This window comes from Lissotriton helveticus, chromosome 1_1, assembly GCF_964261635.1.
Source record: "Lissotriton helveticus chromosome 1_1, aLisHel1.1, whole genome shotgun sequence".
In the NCBI taxonomy this organism is placed as follows: Eukaryota; Metazoa; Chordata; class Amphibia; order Caudata; family Salamandridae; genus Lissotriton; species Lissotriton helveticus.
In genome coordinates this window covers 696,703,962-696,726,624 of record NC_136057.1, presented here as the reverse complement: position 1 = coordinate 696,726,624, position 22,663 = coordinate 696,703,962, and the positions used below count along the sequence as shown (strand labels likewise).

Sequence of the window (22,663 nt, the reverse complement as noted above, 5' to 3'; positions counted from 1 at the left end):
CTTGCCTCAATATACGCACCCAACATAGAGTAGGTGGTTTTCTTGGATTCAGTCTCCCTTAGGTTAGCCGAATGGCACGATGTCCAGATGATTCTGGGAGGCGATTATAATAGTGTGATGGATGGGTCGTTAGACCGCTCCTTTCCTCCTTTACCTAGCACGGCTACACATGCGGCTGCGAAGGCGTTGACTCAATGGGCCGCACATTGGCGCTTAACTGACATCTGGCGCCACCGCAACCCACATGACAGGGTATACTCGTACTACTCGGGTGCACATGGTCTCCATGTGCGTTTGGACCGCTTCATGATATCAAATGACCTTCGCTCTAGTGTATCTAAATCCTATTATATGGGGCAGACGCACTCTGATCATAATCCGCAAAAGGTAGAAATAAAATGGCGAGACACAGTAACTCCAATTCCTGTATAGTGATTGCAGCCGGATACTCTGCTTGACGCTCCCTTCCAAGACTTGTTGGCCACGAATGTAGCACAATATTTTGATGAAAATGCAGGCACAGCTTCCTCACCTGTGCTTGAATGGGATGCCCTTAAAGTGGTCGTGAGAGGTCACTGTTTAGGTACACAAGCGGGTTTCAGGGTGCAGCTCGAAAAGGAGTTGACCGCGTTGGAAAGAGACTGGCAGCCAGGGAACAAGATGCGGTGGAGGGATCTCAGGGCTCGCCTGCTGGCTACAGGGAGGAACATGCGAAATTGTTAGAACGGCTGCGATGTCTCAATTATGCCACACACTCGGCGAGGACGCATCATATGGGAGACAAAGCTGGAAAACTGCTTACATGGCTTACGCGCCAAGACGACTCTTCAGCCCCCATTACGTCTATACGTACGGCGTCCGGGAGCGTCGCTTACACTCTGCGGGATATACACGAGGCCTTTGTGGCCCACTATGTGGGCTTATACATATCTCGCCGACGCTCTACGGGTCCGGAGTTACAGCTTTATCTGGATGGGATAGATCTGCCGGCACCTACCCGTGCACAGACGGAGGAAGTGAATGCTCCTCTTCTTGTTGAGGAAATGCGGGACAGTATATATTCCTTAGTGAATGGGAAGTCGCCGGGACCAGATGGCTTACCGGCTGAATTCTACAAAGCGTATGCATATGTTTTAGTTCCACAGATGGTGTTGGTGTACGAGACGGCGTTGGAAGAATGCACGCTTACTGACATGCAAAATGAAGCTTTATTAGTATCCCTCCTTAAACCAGACAAAAATTCGGAGGCGCTGGGCTCCTACCGACCCCTCGCGCTTCTTAATACTGGTTATAAAATCTTTGCGTCCTTACTCGCCAGGCGTATATCGCCCTTAGTGAAGTCATTGGTGCACCCAGACCAGAATGGGTTCGTGCCGACCAGGAACACCTCACTTAATCTCCGTAGAATTTACAGGGTACAGCAGTATGCGACACACAGATGGCCCTGTTCAGGGTGCTTAGTGTTGGAGCTGGAGAAGGCCTTTGAGTCGCTTGAGTGGCCTTATCTGGTTGCGGTGCTCAACAAATATGAACTAGGTGACCTTTTTCAGTATGGTACAGCTGCTGTATCAACGTCCTACTGTCCGTGTTCTCACTTGTAGGCTCATATTGGGTCCTATCCGAGTGCGCAGGGGGACGCGCCAGGGGTGCCCACTGTCCCCGCTGCTTTTTTCCCTGGCTATGGAGCCGGTGGCAGTGTTACTCTGTAGAGGTGGCGAGGAGTGGGGCATACGACTGGGTGACGGGGCGCATGCAGTGTCTCTGTATGCTGATGACTTATTACTATATGTATGTGATGTAGCTGACATCCCCGCCTCTATAGCAGAGGTGCTGAAGGCGTTCGAGGAGGTTTCCAGACTCCGGGTAAACTGGGCTAAGTCTGGAGTGTACCCATTTAGTGCGGACACGTCAGAAACAGACGTGATCATCAACGGTTCGCCCCTCCCATGGTACCCCACTACTTTTTGCTATCTTGGAGTCCTCATGTATCGGACGCCAGACAATTCGCTAGAGGGCAATTTAAAGAGGGCAATCTCAGCGGTGAAGGCCCAAATGCAATTTTGGAAATCACTCCTGCTGAATGTCATGAGTCGTGTGGTACTGCTGAAGATGATAGTCCTTCCTAAGCTCTTACACTATCTCTCGAATCTCTCAGTTTATGTCCCTACTAAGACTTTCCGTGAACTGGAAAGTATGTTCCGGGATCTCATTTGGAACAAAGGCAGACCCAGAGTAGCACTGTGGAAGTTGTATGCCCCCACCTCGGAGGGAGGGCTAGCGGTTCCTAATCTGGAACTGTACTACATAGCAGCTCAGCTGCAGTAGGTAACAAAATGGCCTAATGGCACTAACCTGGAAGAAACGGCAACCCTGCAGCAACCGTGGACCCGGATGTATGATAGTACAACGCGATCATTTTGATCACTGTACTTTACATCGCGGATTTTACAACGCAAGTCGTTACACCGACTTGCGTTGGAGGGCGCGGATTGAGGATTATAATTTTATATTCCAAAACCAGTCCACGTAACAGTAGGGAAGGTGTTGGAATATAAAATTACAATATTCCTTAACCAACAGCGCCATCCAGCGCAAGTCGTAGTAATGACTTGCGTTGTAATGGCAGCGTGGTAAAGGTCGTGCGGTGTAAACACCGCGTTGCAAACGACGTTTACCGTGGACCCACACCCAAATATGTCATCTGTTCCATCCAGCGGCTAAACCCCCGCGCCCGTCTCAATTACATTTGAATTTGGCGTATAGGTGCTACAAGAGAAGTTTGTCTCTTACCCAAGCGGCACTCCCCTATGCCCCGATATTGCCACTCCTGTGGACCCCTAGAGGACGACAGATCACCTCTGAATCCACTCTAGTGCATTGGCATGCAGCAGGTATAGACACCCTGGGAGACCTATACGAGGAAGGCGCTCTTTTGACATTTGAGGCCCTGGCAGAGACCACTGGCTTGCCAGCTGGACAATTCCTATTGCATACCTCCATTACGCGAGCGTTATCTGCTTTCCTGAGAGATTTAACGTCCGATCCACCAACACATTTATTGTCAACTGATCGATCAACTATGTGCTTACTGTTAATCAGCGCCGGGAAACCCTTATGGGTAGCTGTCGCGCTCTATAAGATTAATTAATAAATAAATAAATAAATGGGGGCGGGTTCACACATCGTACACTGGCTGGTGACAGCCCTGCTCACGCATACACTGAAACCAATGTTGGCACTTCGCATCCGCTGAGAGACGGACAGAGGCAGGGCCTGGTCGGATAAGGAATGGTCCACCGTCTTAGCTGGTGTTACCTATATACCCAGGAATTCCAGGTTCAAATTATATAATACATAGGGCATATTTATCTCCAGACAAAGTTAATAGATATTTCCACACAAACACGGCAGAATGCCCACGCAGTCGGCAGCCTGACGCGGACCTGCTCCACATGATTTGGTCTTGCACCTCCCTTCACGGTAATTGGAGAGAGGTCGCTGCAGCCCTAACGCATTGCATTGACACCTCCTTTCCACCCACATGGGAAATTTGCATATTAGGGGTATATGCCAGATCTAAGAAAAATAGAGTCACATCGAGATTCAGAGACCTGGGTTTCATAAATGCCAAGCGCTTAATTACAAAATGGTGGAAACAGGTTGATCCTCCAGACATTAACAGCTGGAAGGGCTCGCTCAAGATATGGGCACAGGCAGAGAGTACGGCGATGCACAGGGAGGAGACAGGGGGGATCCGCAAGTACCCCATAGCGCAACAATGGAACACCATGCTTGCGACATTCAGTAATGAAGTAGGTGGGGAGGACAGTGACACTTAGTGAGTGGCTACATGATATACTACTTGAAGTTTCCGGGTGACCCGGAGAGAGATGGCGGTGGACATTTGTTGCAGTCCACTGGACGATACCCCTTAGGGGCAGTCGGATGTACTGGGGGTCCTGCTCTTTTTTGCCGGACTTTTGGTGCTGCGACATTAGTCTCCTACATACACGTGAGCACAAGTCGAGTCTCGATGAGTCTCCACGTAGTTCTTCATGCCATAACCGGTCCCGCACTCAGTAAAGCAATGGTTAATATATTCTTTTTCAGATAGCTGCTCTTTAGTTTGATTGTTCAGCACGTTAATTTAGATAAATATGCTTTATTTATAGGTCTGTTGTTATTATCATTCATCACCACTTTTCCTCTTCGGCAAAGCCCGCTCTGCTGCAATATTGAGCAGGCCACATGTATGGATCTTCAGCGCCTAATAACGTTGTGCTTAATTGGACACAAAGGACTTAAATACTGCGGATGAGGTTGACCCATGCAGTTAGCAGCATCTCCCTCTGCCCCCCCCCAACCCCCCCTCAGCATAGATATATGGAGGCTGTTGAGATATGTGGTGGGCAGGTGATCGCAACAATGTATGAGAAACTGATAGAAATAAGCTAATATGAGATTGTGCATGTGAAATTGTGCTGCAGCAGTAGGAGCAGCTAATTACTCTTATGTTGTTCTGATCACGATTGCGTGCTGATGTTTATATTGCATCCTTCACCATCTTTGCTTTGTCATGTATTGTAAGGAAATGGAATAACATGAAAAAGACCAATAAAGACCAGCCTGTTCATAACCTCTCTTCAGCTTACCTGTCTGTTCTCATCTTCTACTTGCATATGTTTTACCACATTACGGTATATGTTTTTATTTCTACTGTCTCTTTAAACAGCAACTGCTAGGGCCCCACTTTATTTATTATGTTTGCATATATAACCTGCATATAAATCAAATAACAAAGAGTGCTATATTGGTATCACAAAAAAATGCCGAAGGCGACCTACAGCTAGATCTAAAAAGTGAAGAAAATTTATTTATAGAATTGAATCTCTGAAACATGTTAGTTTTAATGACTTCGCTCTGGTTTTCTGCTCATAAAGATAGAAGTTAAATATCTATGATTCATTTTTTTTCTACATTTGGGATACTAAACTAATCTCCTTTGGTTACAGTTATATTAGCTCTATAATTTGCTTTACTGTGATGTTTGAGGAGATATTATTTTTAGAGGTGCTTTATTCACTTGAGGAGTACGATTTTTATAGACACAGTAATTTATTCTAATACCCTGGTTCTGATTTCTATATTTGTCAGAAATGCATTCCGTTCATTCTTCTTTACTCAATGTGCCAAGATTGCACATATTATCAAGAATCAGCCAATAAGAAAAATGGTGGAAATGATGGCTCAGGTCTCTTCTTTCAGTTATACTATGTGCCAATGCATGGCATTGTGACTGCGTTGGCATACAAAGCACCCTAAAGTCTATGGCATTCTCATTTGCAACACCAAGCTAGAGTGCCATAATGGGTTGATTGCATGTATGGAGACCTGAAAGCAGTATGGGTTATACAAATAGAGATACAACATGTTTAGGGAATGCTATGGTTCATTGAAGGATGAGATATCAACAGAAAAAAAAGATTATTACCAAACTGTACAGATCATGTGTGACCTCAGTTAGGTAATTGTTGACAGTCTGGAAACTGCATCTGTTAGAAATGGCGGTCTCTAATTGGCAGAGTTATGCACCTTTGTCCAATCATGGACTGTTGCTTCTGTGGTTCTGAAAATCTAGACCCTATTGTTATCCCAATATCGAGGTCCAATACCCGTGTCACAAAATATCAACGTACCATGACGAATTTAGTGTCCGTGAACCGATAATGATTAGGACATCATTCCTATGTATTTGCGTGACAATCGAGGGTAGCCAACACCCCTAAATCGTAGTTTCCGTCCCAATCCCTTAGACTCCATTTTGTGAACGGCATCCATCTTACGTCTTGCCCTCATGTTAAGTCAATTAAAGGTCGAGCTTGATCCAAAAGGACATGTCCACCTTCCCTGACTTCCCCCTGACCTGTCCAAACTGACTCCATTGCCTTAAGCCAAACCTGTTTGGGCGGCTCCCCGCCCAGTGGCCGAATACGATACTATCGACACATAACATTCCACAAACCATTCACCCCATACAGAACATGCTTTCTACAAACATGCACCTGTCCATACTTCTTCTTTATGGCCAGTTTTATGACTGGGTGGTACCTGCCTTTATTGGTGTTGCATCGATATCTGATGGGAGTCCCGGATCTTGCTGGGTAATCTGTCACGAACTGGACATCTAAAATGTGGGTTTGCTTACGTGACGCCGCACTTTGTATTATTACAGAAATATGTTTACAGCCATATCATAAACTCAAGAATTCTTGCTTGAAGCCATTATTTCTGTATAAAAGGAGAAGACTGGTTCTGTAAAAACGAACACGTACAGTCTCCTGAGAATACATGACCCGTGTTTGTCGTGCTTCTAGGACACGTGTTACTTGGTAGCTACCAATAAAAACTTGATCTCTGACTGCGACTAGAAGACTCATTGTTTCTGTGGTCCGGAACAAGGGAGAACTCAGAGGTCTTCGGGTGTTGTCCCCTGGCACCACCGGGTTCCTAAAAACCCGGCACCTCAATTGGCGCCCAACTCGGGGCGATATCAAGCGGCGACGGTCCAAGCCAGATGTTCGTGAGGAGCTTCGTGTGAAAATTCCGGAGGACGGCCAGCCACTTCAGCGACCCCTGTATGTCGACGTGGTTCCGAAGGTCTTTGCTGCGAGGTTCCCCGCGTCCCGACGGCTACAAAGGACTGCTGCCCTGACTATCGCCTTGTTTTGGACCCAGTGATCCTTGGTAGAGCGAAACGATAGACGAGTCTTCTAGCGACGTCACCGATCTTCAAATACTTCAGTTAAGTATAAGTGGAGCGTCTCCCAGTCCTTAGTTTGTCCTTAGTTTTTTGTATCCTGGAGATACGACTTGATTTGGCACTTGCAAGCCCCAAAGCCGAAGGACTCGTGTTTTCACGAGAAATATCATAATAGATAAACCTTTGAAGTTTGAAGCTAGACTAGTGAGCGAAGATGCCTGGTTTTAGCAGACTTGGAAACTTGTTTTGTCTTGGTTATAATAGGGACTCCCGATTAGAGGATTCGTGTCCGGTTCCTCCAATTGGAACTCCAACGTATGAGCTCTATGTAAAACATGGCGTAGGTCCTATCACATATAATGAAGTGTGGATAAAATACACCCGTAAAGATGGTGTTTTAAAATGGCCCCAATATGGTAGTTTCGGCTCAGAAATTCTAGATAACCTAGAGGTCAAACTGTTCAAAAAGAAAGCCCGACCTGCGATGTTTGACTCTTTCCGCTTATGGCGTAAAGAGGCCAAACAAAAGGCAATTAAACTAGAAAAGAAGAATAAGAGGGAAAGGGGTATTTCAGTAATACAAGCCGCGATAAAATTTAACGAAGAGGATCGAATAAGTGAGCAGTTGCACAGGCAACGTAAAATGGCAATAGATAAATGCTATCCTGTTTTACCATCTCTTCAGCAAGAGACAGTAAAAGAGCGTGAGAAAGATCCATTAATGGCGCATTTGCTGAGTTCGCCACCACCCTATGCGCAAAATGCCACAGCACCTCCGCAACCTTTAGTTGCACCTCTGGTAGCTGTTATACCAGCTCCTCTACAGCACTCACCAGCTACTCTTCAGCTGGCTTCTATTTCTCTAGTGCAGCCTCCTCAAGGCTCACCAGTCACATCTACTTCTCCTACTGTTCCTTCTACAACTTCGCCTAGCGCACCTTCTATTTCTTCCGATACTAGTTCTGCGAACGCTTCTGTTTCTGCTTTGCGTGACTCTGTTCTGACACCAGTTATTCCTCCACTTTCACCTTCCGTCTGGCATAAAACGGCCAGCATTATTACTAACATTCCTTCACCACTTTTTCGGTCGCCTAAAACGACCCCTAATACGGGACTAAGACAGTTACGAAGCCAAATGCCTGATTATCGAGAGAGGGAATGCCTGAATAAGTTAGCACGGAATTGGGCTCTGGATACAGCCAGATATGATGTAGAGTCTGTCATGAACGTTTTCCGTCAATGGGATGAACCGACGCAAAGATATGTTCTGTGTGAGGATTTGGAAGATAATGGTCAAGAGAGCAACTCTCGAGAGTTGTGTAGTATACGATATAAATTTGGGGAAGGCATGATTGTAGGTCCCGATGTCGACAAAGCAGTTGAGGTATTATTATCATATCGAAGCACAGGTGGTAACTCTGGGTCATCGTCTGAATGTGGTACGTCTAGTAGGAAAAGAGCGAGACAGTACCCCATGAGAGAGGTTCCTCCTGTTTGGAGGGAAGGTGATGCGAATGCTAATCCACCAATTCTGCCCCATTTCCAGCGTGTATGGGTACATGTCCCATGGAAAAGATCGGAAGTATTAGCACTCAAACAGTCACTACCTGACCCTCGTAAGAACCCAACTGGGTATTATAAGGAGTTATCGCAAACTGCAAGCTCATGTATAATGAATTTAGCAGATGTAGACATGTTATTTGGGAACGTTGTTCCACATCCTTTATGGAGCAAGATACGTCATACGGATCACGATCAGGAACTAGGTGACTCATGGGCGAACATTGCGACTACAGATGCTAGACAAGTCGGTGGTTTTAAACCTGAGCCGTTAATAGCTGAACTTCCCGGTAGAATTATAGCGTACATGAAGACAATAATGCCTGAAGTACGCGTAAATTGGGACAAGCTATCAGCATGTAAACAAAAGAAAGATGAGAATGTGTCTGACTTTTTCACGAGATTTGAGGAAACATTCACCGACAACAGTGGCCAAGATATGGCTACGGAGGGTGGCCAAAGATTGTTTGTGGACAAGTTCGTACATAATTTGCTCCCTGAACTATGTAATAAACTAAAAGACTCTGAGAGTGCTTGGGCTGTCTCTACGTCAGCACAGATTTTAGCTACAGCCCAGTACTATGAGAATAGGCGCAAAGACGAGCTAGACAAGGCAGATAAAAAGACGAAAGATTTGAAAACTAAGGTTCTCCTCCAGCAGGCCTATCCGCCTCGCACGGCTAGTCAGCCCGACTATCAACCGCGACAGCAGTATTCGAGGAACGCGCAAGGTAACGAGTTTTCCCACCAGCGTCCTACATATGGCCCGAATCAATGTGCGTATTGCAAAGAAGAGGGTCAGTTTAAGGATAATTTTCCGGCTCTTGCGCGACGTTTAAACGGTGGTCAAGGTGTAAGGGGGAGAGGTGTTCAACATGCCCCTAGAGGTAGAGGCCGTGGAAATTTCACTCAGAATACAACTTCTTTTCCGCCTCAGAAGTCCATGAATAGCTTTGACCAACAGAATAATTCATCGTCTAAATCAGCTCAGTACTATGCTGACGACTATTACGCTGAACACGAAAATGAGGGTAACGATTGCTAGGACAGCCATGGACAAAGAGAGGGAGTTGTCTCAGTTCCGGTAGATCAGAATGGACCTTATGTCGAGGTAATAGCCTCAGGAGTGTCAGAGCCATTTCTGCTGGATACTGGTGCCACAAAAAGTTCTATCATGCACTCGAAACTTCCTGGCGCACCTTTGTCTGGCGAAATGAATGCCTCAGTAGGTTTCTCTGGCGCCCCTGTTAGAAACTCGATCTCTAGTCCTATGTCTCTTTCTGTTGGCCCATGCGAATTAGAAGCACCCCTCATTTTGACAACAGGTTGTGGTGAAAATTTGCTAGGTTTGGACTTACTAAAAAGGTTATATGCGACCTTGTACTGTTCTCCCTCGGGAGTACAACTTACTTTAGGCAAGAAGGTCATTTCTTCGATGTATTTATCAAAGGAAAATATTCCAACTGAATTATTGTCACTTCCTGATATACTCTGGGCTAATGGTTCTAATGATGTAGGTCGTTTGGAGATAACACCATATGTCATAACGTTGAAAGCCGACGTTAGGTTGCCACGTATTCCCCAATACAAAATATCTAGCGAATGCGAAAAAGCGTTGTTGAAAATTGTTCATGATTTGATTGATAAAGACGTCATCGAAGAAACGACAGGAAATGTCTGTAACAGTCCGGTTTTGCCCGTCTTAAAACGTACTGATCCTTCACAACCCCCTGTGTATAGGTTCGTGATCGACCTCAGAGAAGTAAACAAGATAGTTATCCCACAGTTTCCAGTCGTCCCCGACATTACTGCTTTATTGACAATGGTTCCAGCTTCAGCAAATTGGTTCTCGGTGATTGACCTGAAGAACGCTTTCTTCAGTATCCCGATTGCCGAGGAGAGTAGAGATATTTTCGGATTTAATTTAGGAGGACGAAGCTTCCGCTTCAAGTGCGCTCCTCAAGGCTACTGCGAAAGCCCATCCATATTCAGTCAGGCCCTGAAAACACAACTAGACACGATTGTTCTACAAAGTGGTTCAACTCTGATTCAGTACGTAGACGATCTGCTGATCGCTGCGGACACTGAAGAAATTTGCAAGAAAGCTACGTTATCATTATTGCATCACTTATGTGACATGAAGCACAAAGTCTCCCTTTCCAAACTACAATTTTGCCGACAAGAAGTAACCTACTTAGGTCACGTCTTGTCGAAGGAGGGAAGGAGACTGACACCAGAAAGTGCAGAACTAAGTGCCCCAAGGACACAGAGAGAAGTTCGAGCTTTTTTGGGCATTACATCGTACTGTAGACAATGGATACCGAATTTCTCACTGCTAGCTAAACCCTTGCTGGCACTACTCCGTAAAGATACGCCCAATCCTATGCCCTGGTCTGAAGATTGTCAGACGAGTTTTCACAAGTTGCGTGATGCATTGTGTTCAGCCCCTGTGTTGGGAAACCCCAACTACAGTAAGCCTTTCACATTATATGTCCATGAGAAGGAAGGCTGTGCATTATCAGTCTTAACACAACATTTTGGGAACAGACAGCGCCCATGCGCGTATTTTTCGGCAACTCTGGATCCTGTGGCTAAGGCACTACCAAGTTGTCTGAGGGCTACCGCCGCAGCAGCTGTCTGCATTCGACAATCCGCTGGATTAGTCATGAATAATACTCTGATCGTTATGGTTCCGCACGCAGTAGACATTTTACTAAACAGGACGAAGACACAACACCTTACTAGCGCTCGACTATCCAGTTACGAACTGACGTTGCTAGCAAGCCACATCCACATAAAGAGGTGTGATACACTGAATCCCGCAACGTTATTACCCATTCCGACAGGAACAGACAAGAGTGATAAACATGACGGCTGCTTTAGGACAGAAGAAGAGACAAAAGGGAGAGTAGACTTACAGGACACTCCCCTTCCTGAATGCAATGATACTTTATGGGTTGACGGTTCATGTTTCAAGTTACCGAATGGTGATACGACTGCCGCATATGCTGTAACAACATTACACACCATTATAGAGACCGCACGTATTTCCCACAACTCTGCACAAGCTGCGGAAATTATTGCACTTACCTGAGCATGCGTGTTAGCAAAAGGAAAGCGAGTGAATGTGTACACGGACAGCCAATACGCCTTTGGCGTGGCTCACAGTTTTGGGAGATTATGGCGTGAACGTGGTTTCCTTACCTCACATGGTGCAAAGATACAACATGGTCAGCTAGTTAATGAGCTCCTTGAGTCACTGACCATGCCACTACAAGTTGCCATTATGAAATGCAGTGCACACAAGAAAATTCAAGACGATATTGGCCGCGGGAATGCATTTGCAGACGAGGTTGCGAAAGAGACCGCAAGGGACACGATGAGTCGAATGTATGTTGCGGGTCCCGCTAGATGTACTGCTGATGTGGGAATGTGTGAGGACACCATTGAAAGCGTAAAATGCATACAAGCTGAGGCAACTGAGAATGAGTTGAATGAATGGAGAGAAAGTAAGGGTAGATTGGTTGCGAATGGTTGTTGGGTCGAATTATCGGAACACCAGCGATGGCTACTACCTAATGCATACGTACTTGCAGTAGTAACAATGGCTCACGGCATGGCACACATCAGTTCGAAAGGAATATGTAAGCTATTGGCCCCAGTATGGCAGAATAGCAATATCCCAAAATATGCAGAAAATGTGGTCAGAAACTGTATGATATGCCTAAAACACAATCCCGGTAAAGGAACTCCAACTCCAGCTGTTCACTTTGCGCCTCCTACGTATCCGTTCGAGGTTTTGCAGCTTGATTTCATTCACATGGAAAGGTGCAGCAATCTAAAGTATGTGCTCTTTGTTGTTTGCGCTTTTTCAAGGTGGGTGAAAGCGTACCCCCTTAAAGACAATACTGCTATGACAACTGCCAAAGCCCTTGTCAAAGAGTTCTTCCCGAGATTCGGTATGCCTAGAATTGTCTGGAGTGATAATGGAAGTGAATTCATAGGACGAGTGATGAAGAGAGTGTGTGAGTGTCTAGGCATACACCAGAAATTCCACGCTGCAAATCACCCCAATCAGCTGGTTTTGTAGAGTGCTACAATGGCACTTTGAAACTCAAGCTAGCCAAGATCCAAGCCAGTACAGGTCTTAAATGGCCTGACGCCTTGCCCCTAGCACTCTTGTCAACTAGGATGACTGTCCATTCCAGATTAGGTCTTAGCCCCCACGAGATCGTGTTTGGCCGCCCAGCCAACGTCTGGGGCGTGCCAAGACCGAAGAAACTCCGCGAAATAGAACACCCCGTACTGCTTGATTATTTGTGCGAATTGACAGCTAAATTGCGTGTTTTACACCAACAGGTTCACAGTTCCTCTCCGCCAGCCTCTGACGATCCAGGTCATACAATCAAACCCGGTACGTGGATATTGGTGCGGAACTTCCAGCGCACCAACAACGGACAGCCGAGGTGGACCGGACCATACCTGGTACTTCTTTCCACGAGATCAGCGGTTCGGGTGGACGGCAAAAAGAACTGGGTGCATGGGACCCATTGCAAACGGGTCCCTCTGCCCCTTCCATACGACCGGTGGGTCGATAAAGGACTTGCCGACTCTAAGACTGAATCCGTACCTCATTTCATCCCTTTCAGCGATGCACGTTTAAAAGAGACTGGTACCGAAAAGGAGAGTGATCGTATTTTGCAAGGACGTGTGTCACCATCTATGCAATTGGACACTACCGAACCTGAGACATTGTTTAAAGACCACACCGTACCTGAGAAGCGACGATACAACCTGAGATCCAGCCCCAGGGACTAATAAAACCTTGATCTAATGTGATTTCCCTTTTCCCCCAAGAACTATTTTTTATCTTCCAGCTCTCTCGTCCCAGGGAACTAGCTCATTTTTGATTTTCGAACCGCCATCCGGTTCCGCTGCTAGGGTCGCGGTTGAAGTGTAGGGAGTGCAACCAAGGAAGTTTTAGGTCCACGGTTCTGGTTGGTCCGAGGGAGTCACCCCGGACCGAACGGAGCGCGCTCCCTGGCAGAATCAACCTACCACCGCGGGCAGCAAGTAGAGGATGGAGTTTCCAAGGGTAGAGAGACCTGTCAAGCTTACGAACTTTGAAAAACAATTGTGTACTATACTGTCCAAGAAAAGATTTTTAATAATATGTGTTCTAATGCTGTGTAGCACTGTGATGCTTTTGATTGGTTATACTCTATTCGTATTTCAAGTTTCCCTATTCTCAAATGACACTCTGCCGACGCCTTCTCCCACTCTCTCCCCACATTCTTTTCACCCTCTACCTGAACACGAGTCTGCCAGAAGGCTCGAATTTGTAAATAACTCTTTCATCCAACTCCTACACCAACACCAGTCTATAATGAACACATCGAACTGTTGGATATGCGGACTCATGCCGCACACGACGGATAAGGGTATCCCATACTTCATCCTGCCATTTAGTTATTATGGTTCTCTGTGGGCTTTTCAGACCATGTTCCTATTCGCCCTAGAACCATACCCGACCCGTTCCACTGAAAGCGATTCCAGTAACAAGGCACTAATAGCAGGGATAAGAAATATGAGTAGAGAGTTCGACACATATCTGACTATCCCCAAAGATGAACTGACTCCATACACTCGTTGGAACGTAACCAAACATGGCGTTTACCTGATCAAGAGCCAGGCAGCAAAGAAATCCCGCCCAGTTTGGATAGTGCCCCACCGAGGTCACCTATGTTTACAAGGTATTGGTAGAGATCCCACTGCACAGTTAGGAAAGAGCATTTGCACAGAAACATATGTGCTCGCCTCCCGAACTTCCCCTATAGTCTTAGCAGCCAAAGGCACGTATTTCGTCTGCCACGACCAAGCCTATACATGGTTACCCCCTGACTTCTCAGGCACGTGCTTCATCTCATTTCTGCTGCCTCCTACCTACACGGCCCGAGCAGATTACCATCGGACAAGGACAGCTAGAGGTGTCGTGAGTAAAGACGACACCGCGGGTCAGGAATTCGCTGACTTCGCAAAAGGTTTTCTGCCATTTTGGGGGCCTATGGTGAACAGCAGGAATATTCGCCAGTTAGCAAGGATAGTTGAATCCGCCGTGACTACAACGGCCGGAGCACTTGGCAATTTGACAACCGAGCTTCAGTCGGATCGACTTATGACCCTTCAGAACTGAATTGCCCTTGATATCATACTCGCCGATCGTGGTGGTGTGTGTAGAGTCATCCAATCCAGTTGTTGCATATTCATCCCTGATAATGCACCGACAGTATACCAGGCCATCTCTAAACTACATGAAATATCTGGTTCCTTTCACGTTGAGAAAGGGGATTGGTCCTTGCTAGGGTGGTTCTGGGGACTGATCGCTGCCTGGGGATGGAAAACGCTAATCTTCATTGGGATGATCTTAACACTTCTGTTTATGTTCTGCCTATATGTCCAGTGCGCTCCTGCACTCTGTTGCCTCTGTGCTACTTCATGTGTACGGAAGCCTGCGTCAAGGGACGAACTAAGCAACAGGATGATGTTACAGCAGCATCTCCACGAATTCCTTCATACAGATTTGGACTCGGATTAACATGAGTTATTGCCTTACATAAGGGCAAAAGGAGGGTCTGTGGTTCTGAAAATCTAGACCCTATTGTTATCCCAATATCGAGGTCCAATACCCGTGTCACAAAATATCAACGTACCATGACGAATTTAGTGTCCGTGAACCGATAATGATTAGGACATCATTCCTATGTATTTGCGTGACAATCGAGGGTAGCCAACACCCCTAAATCGTAGTTTCCGTCCCAATCCCTTAGACTCCATTTTGTGAACGGCATCCATCTTACGTCTTGCCCTCATGTTAAGTCAATTAAAGGTCGAGCTTGATCCAAAAGGACACGTCCACCTTCCCTGACTTCCCCCTGACCTGTCCAAACTGACTCCATTGCCTTAAGCCAAACCTGTTTGGGCGGCTCCCCGCCCAGTGGCCGAATACGATACTATCGACACATAACATTCCACAAACCATTCACCCCATACAGAACATGCTTTCTACAAACATGCACCTGTCCATACTTCTTCTTTATGGCCAGTTTTATGACTGGGTGGTACCTGCCTTTATTGGTGTTTCATCGATATCTGATGGGAGTCCCGGATCTTGCTGGGTAATCTGTCACGAACTGGACATCTAAAATGTGGGTTTGCTTACGTGACGCCGCACTTTGTATTATTACAGAAATATGTTTACAGCCATATCATAAACTCAAGAATTCTTGCTTGAAGCCATTATTTCTGTATAAAAGGAGAAGACTGGTTCTGTAAAAACGAACACGTACAGTCTCCTGAGAATACATGACCCGTGTTTGTCGTGCTTCTAGGACACGTGTTACTTGGTAGCTACCAATAAAAACTTGATCTCTGACTGCGACTAGAAGACTCATTGTTTCTGTGGTCCGGAACAAGGGAGAACTCAGAGGTCTTCGGGTGTTGTCCCCTGGCACCACCGGGTTCCTAAAAACCCGGCACCTCACTTCTAGTCAGGGTAAGGGGGTTACACACTTTAGATAATCCCTGCTCACCCTCTTGGTAGCTTGGCACGAGCAGACAGGCTTATCCCAAAGGCAATGTGTAAAGCATTTGCACACAAAACGAACAGTGAAAACACCACAAATGGACACCACACCAAATTAGAAAAATTATGTTTTTTTATCTAAACTAAACCATACCAAAACAACATAAATCCAGCATACATGTATCAAATTATGACTTTACAACAGTTATTGCAAAAATAGAACTTGTAGATACAAAATAGCTCCTACAAGGACTATTACAAAGTCGTACATCCAAAGTACAGGGCTGACCGCGAACGAAGTGCGTGGCATCAGGCATGGAGTCACATGGATACCCAAACCCTACCTTGGAAAACGAAGTCTATGGACAATGCACAGCATAGTGGAAATGAGGTGTCTGTGCCGAGGTCGAGGTCGGTTACCTGGTTGCCATGGGGGAGGCGGGCTGTTGTGTCTATGAGGAGGCGAGGCGTCGAATCCAGGACAGGGAAGTCGGTGGTGTCAGTGATGAGGCATCTGTGCTGGTGAGGCCTCACTTCGCGATAACGGGTTACAGGCACTGGCGGTGATGGCATTGGTGTGAGCGCTAGAGTTGAGAAGGCCGATAACTGCAGGTGTTTGAGCTGTGGTGCAGGCGGGGCGGTGTGTTATGCAATTCCCGAGGGGTGCCCTCGGCCTTGGTGCAAGTCTCTGGTGGCATCGCTGACAGCGGCAGAGTTGTTTTTCTTGTTTTGCTGCACCAACTACACAATTCTCAGGGCCCAGCACGTGGAATTGGTGCTCTTTTGAATGCAGGAGTCCACACAGGAGTCCAGGTGCTGGTCAGTGGGTTGCAGGTGAAGGCTTTGTGTCCCTGAGACTTCAGAACAGGAGGCCAGCAAACAGTTGCCCTTGGAGATTCTTCTTCAAGCAGGTTCACAGCGAAGTTCCAGTCCTTGTCTATCCCTTGGCAGAAGCTGCAACTGCAGGCCAACTGAGCAATGCACACAGCAAAGGGGCAGTACGCCTCCTCATAGATCTCCAGCTCTTTTCCTTGGCCAAGGTTCTTCTTGAGTCCAGAAGTGATCTAATTCTTTGGGGGTTAAGTCCAATACTTATACTCCATTTTGTCTTTGTTCTCTTGGTGGCAAGGGTCTCTGAGCCCAGTCCAAACCAATTCTATCCTCTCTGGTGCAGCATGACCACCGGAGGTGGAGACAGCATTGTGCAAAGTAAACACTACCTATTCAGGTGCAATTGAAACTCCTCCCACCACTCTAAATGCAGGCAAAATCTTTTTCAGCTTAACTATGAGTCACCCAGGAAAGGCAGGACACACCTCAACCCCCTTGTGGCTGTCTACAGTGAATGCCCAGCCACAACCCCTGTTACCCCAAAACCAGACAGTCAATACACAAGATAGCAGACGCACTCAGAATGGTTAAATAAGAAAGTGCCTCCTTTCTAAAAGTGCAAAAAAACAATTGATGGACAGAATGCAGAACATCAATTGTGTGTCTTTTTCTTTCTAAAAGTGGCATTTTCAAATACACAATTTAACAAGCATTTACAATGCAATGGTTTCGCCTTTGGAAAAGTTAGAGCTATTGGCATTGTAAATGACAAAATTTGTATTTATGTGTTGGTTTTGAAAACAGATAAATAAATGGCATTGTCATTTACATTGCCATTAGCTTAATCTTAATCTTAATTAGCCGCCGGAGGAGCTGCAGATCGGTCGTCTGCATCTGTCACCACGATATTGTCTCATGGATCTTGTATTGGGGATCATGCCAATATTGCTTGTTTGCCCTACATGAGTGGTATATAACAAAGGAGCGTCCCATTCCCTGCACAATATATAGGCGGGGAATGCTGCTAGAGTAATAGCCACTAATGCGCCAATGGCAGGTTATTTCATTTCGGAGTGGTGCTGTAGTTTAACCTATAACGGTTTCTAAACACAGCCGTGATGTAAAAGGCATCTGAAGTGAAAAACGAAACACCAATGTACAGTGGCACCTTTATCCCTGCAATGGCTAGATAATTACACCCAGGGATTACTATAAAAAGTGGTGGTCGTAGTTTAACATATGGTGCTTGCAAGCACAGCCGTGCATGACAGGCATCCAGAATATTTAACTGGACCGGTGTCTCTGCAAATGCTAGTTTAGAATCAATAGATCCCTACTGTTAACAATAGATCCCCTTGCTATTAAACACGACCCAGCCACTCGTTCTTTAGGTACATAAACCAAGCCCCAATAACCGTGCCCTACACTTACCTCTCATTGGTACCTTGTTGTGGTACACGAGCTGCGACCGGAGGGCAGGACAGCCATTTAAGTAGGTCTCTTCCCCTCGCCTCGACGTTAGGACCCATAGGTGCCTTGTAGCAGTTCCAGGGTATTTTAGTCAATGTTAACACTGCGCATGCGTGGCAAGTTTACTGCGTGTGCAGATGCTACACCACTTACAAAGAAACTTTGAATTAAGTAACTTTATTACGCGTGTGTCTCAAAATACTTGCGCATTGTCATAAAAATGCCTAAATATCATGTATCACTATACTTGCGGCTCCACAAGGTGTGTTAGCTGTCAATCAACATCAAACGCTCAAAAAACTATCAAAAAAACTCTGTACCACGGATCCATACGTATACTTCGTTGAGTAATGATTGCAAAGCGTTACATGGGCCCCTTAGGATACATATCTAGTTTAGTAATGATTTCGAAGTGTTGTATGGGCCACTTATGGTACATATCTAGCAGAATGAGCATGCTATCATTATCATAAGTATGACCAGCCCAAATACGGCCGTCGTGGGGTGCCCGTAGGAGAGGGTGGTGGGGGGGCAGAGGATCGGGTGCAAGCGAGCTCCGCACTGCTTGGTGCCGGTAGGAGAGGGGGGTGGAGGGGGGGGGCAGAGGATCGGGTGCAAGCGAGCTCCGTACTGCTTGCTGCCGGTAGGGGGGGGGGGGGGGGGGTGCAGACTCACCGCGATAGCAGCTCAGGCCAGCAATGTCCCGACGGCCGATTTTGATGCTGTGGAGACTCTGGTGTTCCGCGGCTGTGTGGTTTGTGCCTCTCATCTGGAAGAAGGGAGCCATAAGGATGCCGCCGAAGACAGTTTCCTGGGGAGAACGTAACATCTCGAGCATCCGCTCAGCCCCAGCTTCAGGAAAAAATGGCGGCCGCAAACATCAGCCAAAAAAAAAAAAGTAAACTCCCACAATGGGCCCACCTCTTCGTGACGGCAAAAAAAGGGGCGGGATGAGTAAAAATGGCAGGAACACCCACGAATCTGCTCGCAGAATGACGAGCAGGTCTCTGTTCCAATGGCTAGCCTCCATTTATGGAGCTCTCCAATGGGACAGAGAGAGGGGACAAAGCTGCATACTGTGTAAACATAAGATTTCGCCTGCGCGATACTGCTTGCGCAGTAAACGCCAGGCGAAACCTAAAAACCATCTCCCTAAAAATGTGTGTTATTAAATTCCGAGTTTGGAGAGCCTAAACTCCATTCTCAATCTTGTCCCAATGGAGAATTATTCTTGTAAGATGTAACAAAGTAACTCCCATATTAGCCTATGGGACAGATAGCCTTTCAATAGTAAACAACAAAATTGGCAGTATTTCACTATCCGGACATGTAACACACTCTAGTACATGTTCTACCTTGCACATACACTGCATCCTGTCCATAGAGTACCTTGGGCCTACCTGAGGGGTGCCTTACATGTAAGAAAAGGGAAGGTTAGGGCCTGGTAAGTGGGTGCACATCCAGGTCGACATGGGCGTTTAAACCTGCGCACAAACAGTGCAGCGGCAGGTCTGACATACCTTTACAGGGCTACTCGTGTGGGTTGCACAATCAGTGCTGCAGGCCCACTAGTAGCATTTGATTTACAGGCCTTGGCACACTCAGTGAACTTTACTAGCGACTTACCAGTAAATCAAATATGCCAATCGGGGATAATCAATCAGAATAACAATTTACACAGGGAGTACTTGCAGTTTGACCCTGATCAGCAGTGGCAAAGAGTCCCAAGCATCCAATCCAGCAAGAACGAAATCCAGCACAGCATCAAAAAACCAGGTGGTAGAGGCAAAAAATCAGGGGAAACCACACAACGAATGCCAAGTCTTACAGCATCTCTAAATGTAAAGAGAGACATTTTGAGAATCAGGAGAATGTATATGCAAAGTGGTATAGATGTAAATTTGCATGATCAATACGGAAAGTGTGCCAGGTCGAGAACCCTATGAATTTCATATGGTCACATATCATGACATTGTAGTGGAAAAGCGTGGTAGGCAAGAAATCTTCAGTACAAAAGATGTTCCAGAACATGGGGTCATTAATTATTTGAGACGGGGGATCTGGGTGTAGATAAAGATTGGATCTTACTGTTTTTGGATACCCAGTCTAAATTTGCCCTCCTTGTCCTTTCAGCTTCCACTGGAATCTTTATTTTATCGAGCAGTGCTGCAAGTTATCATCAAGGAATGTTATGATAATGTCAAAAGGTATGTAGTGCTACTGTTATGCCTTTTTCAAGAAGCAGTTTAATTTCTACCCATAGCAAGTGAGGCATTATTTGAAACCATTATTGTCCATTTTATACAAGGGCCGATAGATGGATCAGGGCTCTGTGTGAGTCTTTAAAGTCAAAAGACCGTACTAATACAGAATTTCATGTAAACACAGAGGAACCATATGTGAACTTCCACACACGAAAATCCATATAAGACATAATTCACACACTACGTAGGGTTATTTCAAATTCATGAACCATTACTGTAGACAAAAAGATACATGGTTAGTCAATTACATCCGGAATATTCAAAATGCAAAATATATACAAATGTCATTGGCATTGGAAACTGAGCCCTATTGTAATCAATAGTTAGAATCAAATTGGGCCAGGCATAAAGTAAATAATGGGCAAATTGTCATAAGGACTACTCGGGGCAAGACAGGAGACAAGAACATTGGAAAATATTCTAAGTGTAGCTCATAGTGTCGTGATGAACAGACTAACATGGAGTCTGTTTTCTAAGGGAATCTGGACGGGACATTCGTCTCACAGAAAATAAGTGCTATAATAATAAGAACTTTGACTTGAGGTCTGCCTCTAAGGAAAGCAAGTGAATATGTTTGCTCCCCTCTTAAATGGAGAGGCGTTATACACTTTACGATAGAGAAATCATTCATTTCAAGAAAAAAGTCTTTGTAGTGTGCACTTACTTCATGCAGGGTGGAAAAAAGTGCAAGTCTTTTTGCCATGTGGACAAAAATTGACTATTCCGAACCCTATGATAAGGCATGCCACCAAAGGGCAACCCTGGTGGGTGAGGGTTGTATAAAATAGCCCTGCACTTTTTCCACTCTACAGGAGGTTAGCACACACTACAAAGACTGGCACTGTTTTCCAGAGATATATGCAACTATGAGAACGAGCCCCTCTTATCTCCCTTTTCTTTTGCTATAGAGAAATCATACAGCCACCATGGCGTGAAAGAGAGGATACATAACATAATCCAAGAGTAAAACAGAAAACATATCACATGGTAAAATGACTTTAGCACTACATCTAATGAATAAGCCTACATTATTCTCAGTTCAGCCAACGGAAGTTGCCTTAAATTGTACACATTCAAAATGTTTCCTTATTTCAGGAACATCATGGATTTAAGCGAAACATTGTAGCTGATACAGGGCAAACTGGATTATAGAGCACATTTATTTTCGTACATGTAATGAATGTCGTATCTGAGGCTGCCGGTACAGAGGCAGGAAAAGAGAAAAACATGACAGTTTAAAGTCATGTTATGTGCAAGATTTCGAAAACACAGCTAGGCCTTCTCATGCTAATTTAAGAGTTTCATCATGTTAAAATACAGTGCAAACAGTTCAGTTGCGCATAATTAAAGTTCATTTTAAGCACAAAGTCATAGCACTCATCAGTATAAGTAGTTAGCATTTAGTACACTTGAACAGTTGAGGTCTGAGGTAGTTACCAACAGTGTACAACTCCTGCAGGTTTAGAGACCATAGTTTCTTGAGTTTGCTTGTGGCTCATACCCTTTAGTAATATATTTTTATTATGTGGCAAAAATTGTTTTAATTGAAAAATCTAACTTTTAGGAATGCAGATATATAGCAACCTCTTGCAGTTAACAGCTGATGCTAACTAATTAAATTATGGCATGGTAACCAGGTTTTAATGTTTCATTCATGGGTCTTTCTGTCTTTGACGTGATTGTAATTTTACATGGGTTGGAATGGAATTCATCAACTCTTGGACATGAATCAGATTGAATTGTATCTCAATATCAAATATGAGTTAGACATAAATGTCAACTGAGTACTTGATTTACTCTTTTTGATGCCATAGTTATCATCTTGCACTTAATTTTATCATTTTACATTATTTTATTTGTTTTTATGCAGATTTCCATATTGCAGAATTGTTAATGGTTAGCAAAATGTGGAGACCACACTTACCTTTTAAACATACTTAGCAGATTTTACAGTCGCTGCATAGCATTTATAACAATTGCTTTCTCATCATTTATACTAAAAGCATTTTGAAAAATGTATTACTATTTGGAGTTTCTGGACTAAATCCTGAAAAAGAACATTCAACCTGTAGTGATGTTCACTGTCAGTTGTATTCGAATGGGCATACATTTTTTAAGAATTGCAATAAGCCATTTCTCCATTTGTCAATAACGCTCTTTGTACTTTAGATGACTTCTTTGCATTGAACAATTTGG

General features: G+C 45.2%; 1 protein-coding gene across 1 annotated transcript in view; it reads left to right on the top strand.

The window, feature by feature from the left end:
• The window catches only part of METTL25 (methyltransferase like 25), a 690,484-nt gene that overhangs the window by 476,371 nt on the left and 191,450 nt on the right, over positions 1-22,663 (top strand). Inside the window, exon 8 of the mRNA XM_078674227.1 lies at positions 20,337-20,410. Within this exon, the coding sequence (XP_078530353.1) occupies positions 20,337-20,410 (74 nt within the window). The remainder of the gene's footprint in view (positions 1-20,336; positions 20,411-22,663) is intronic.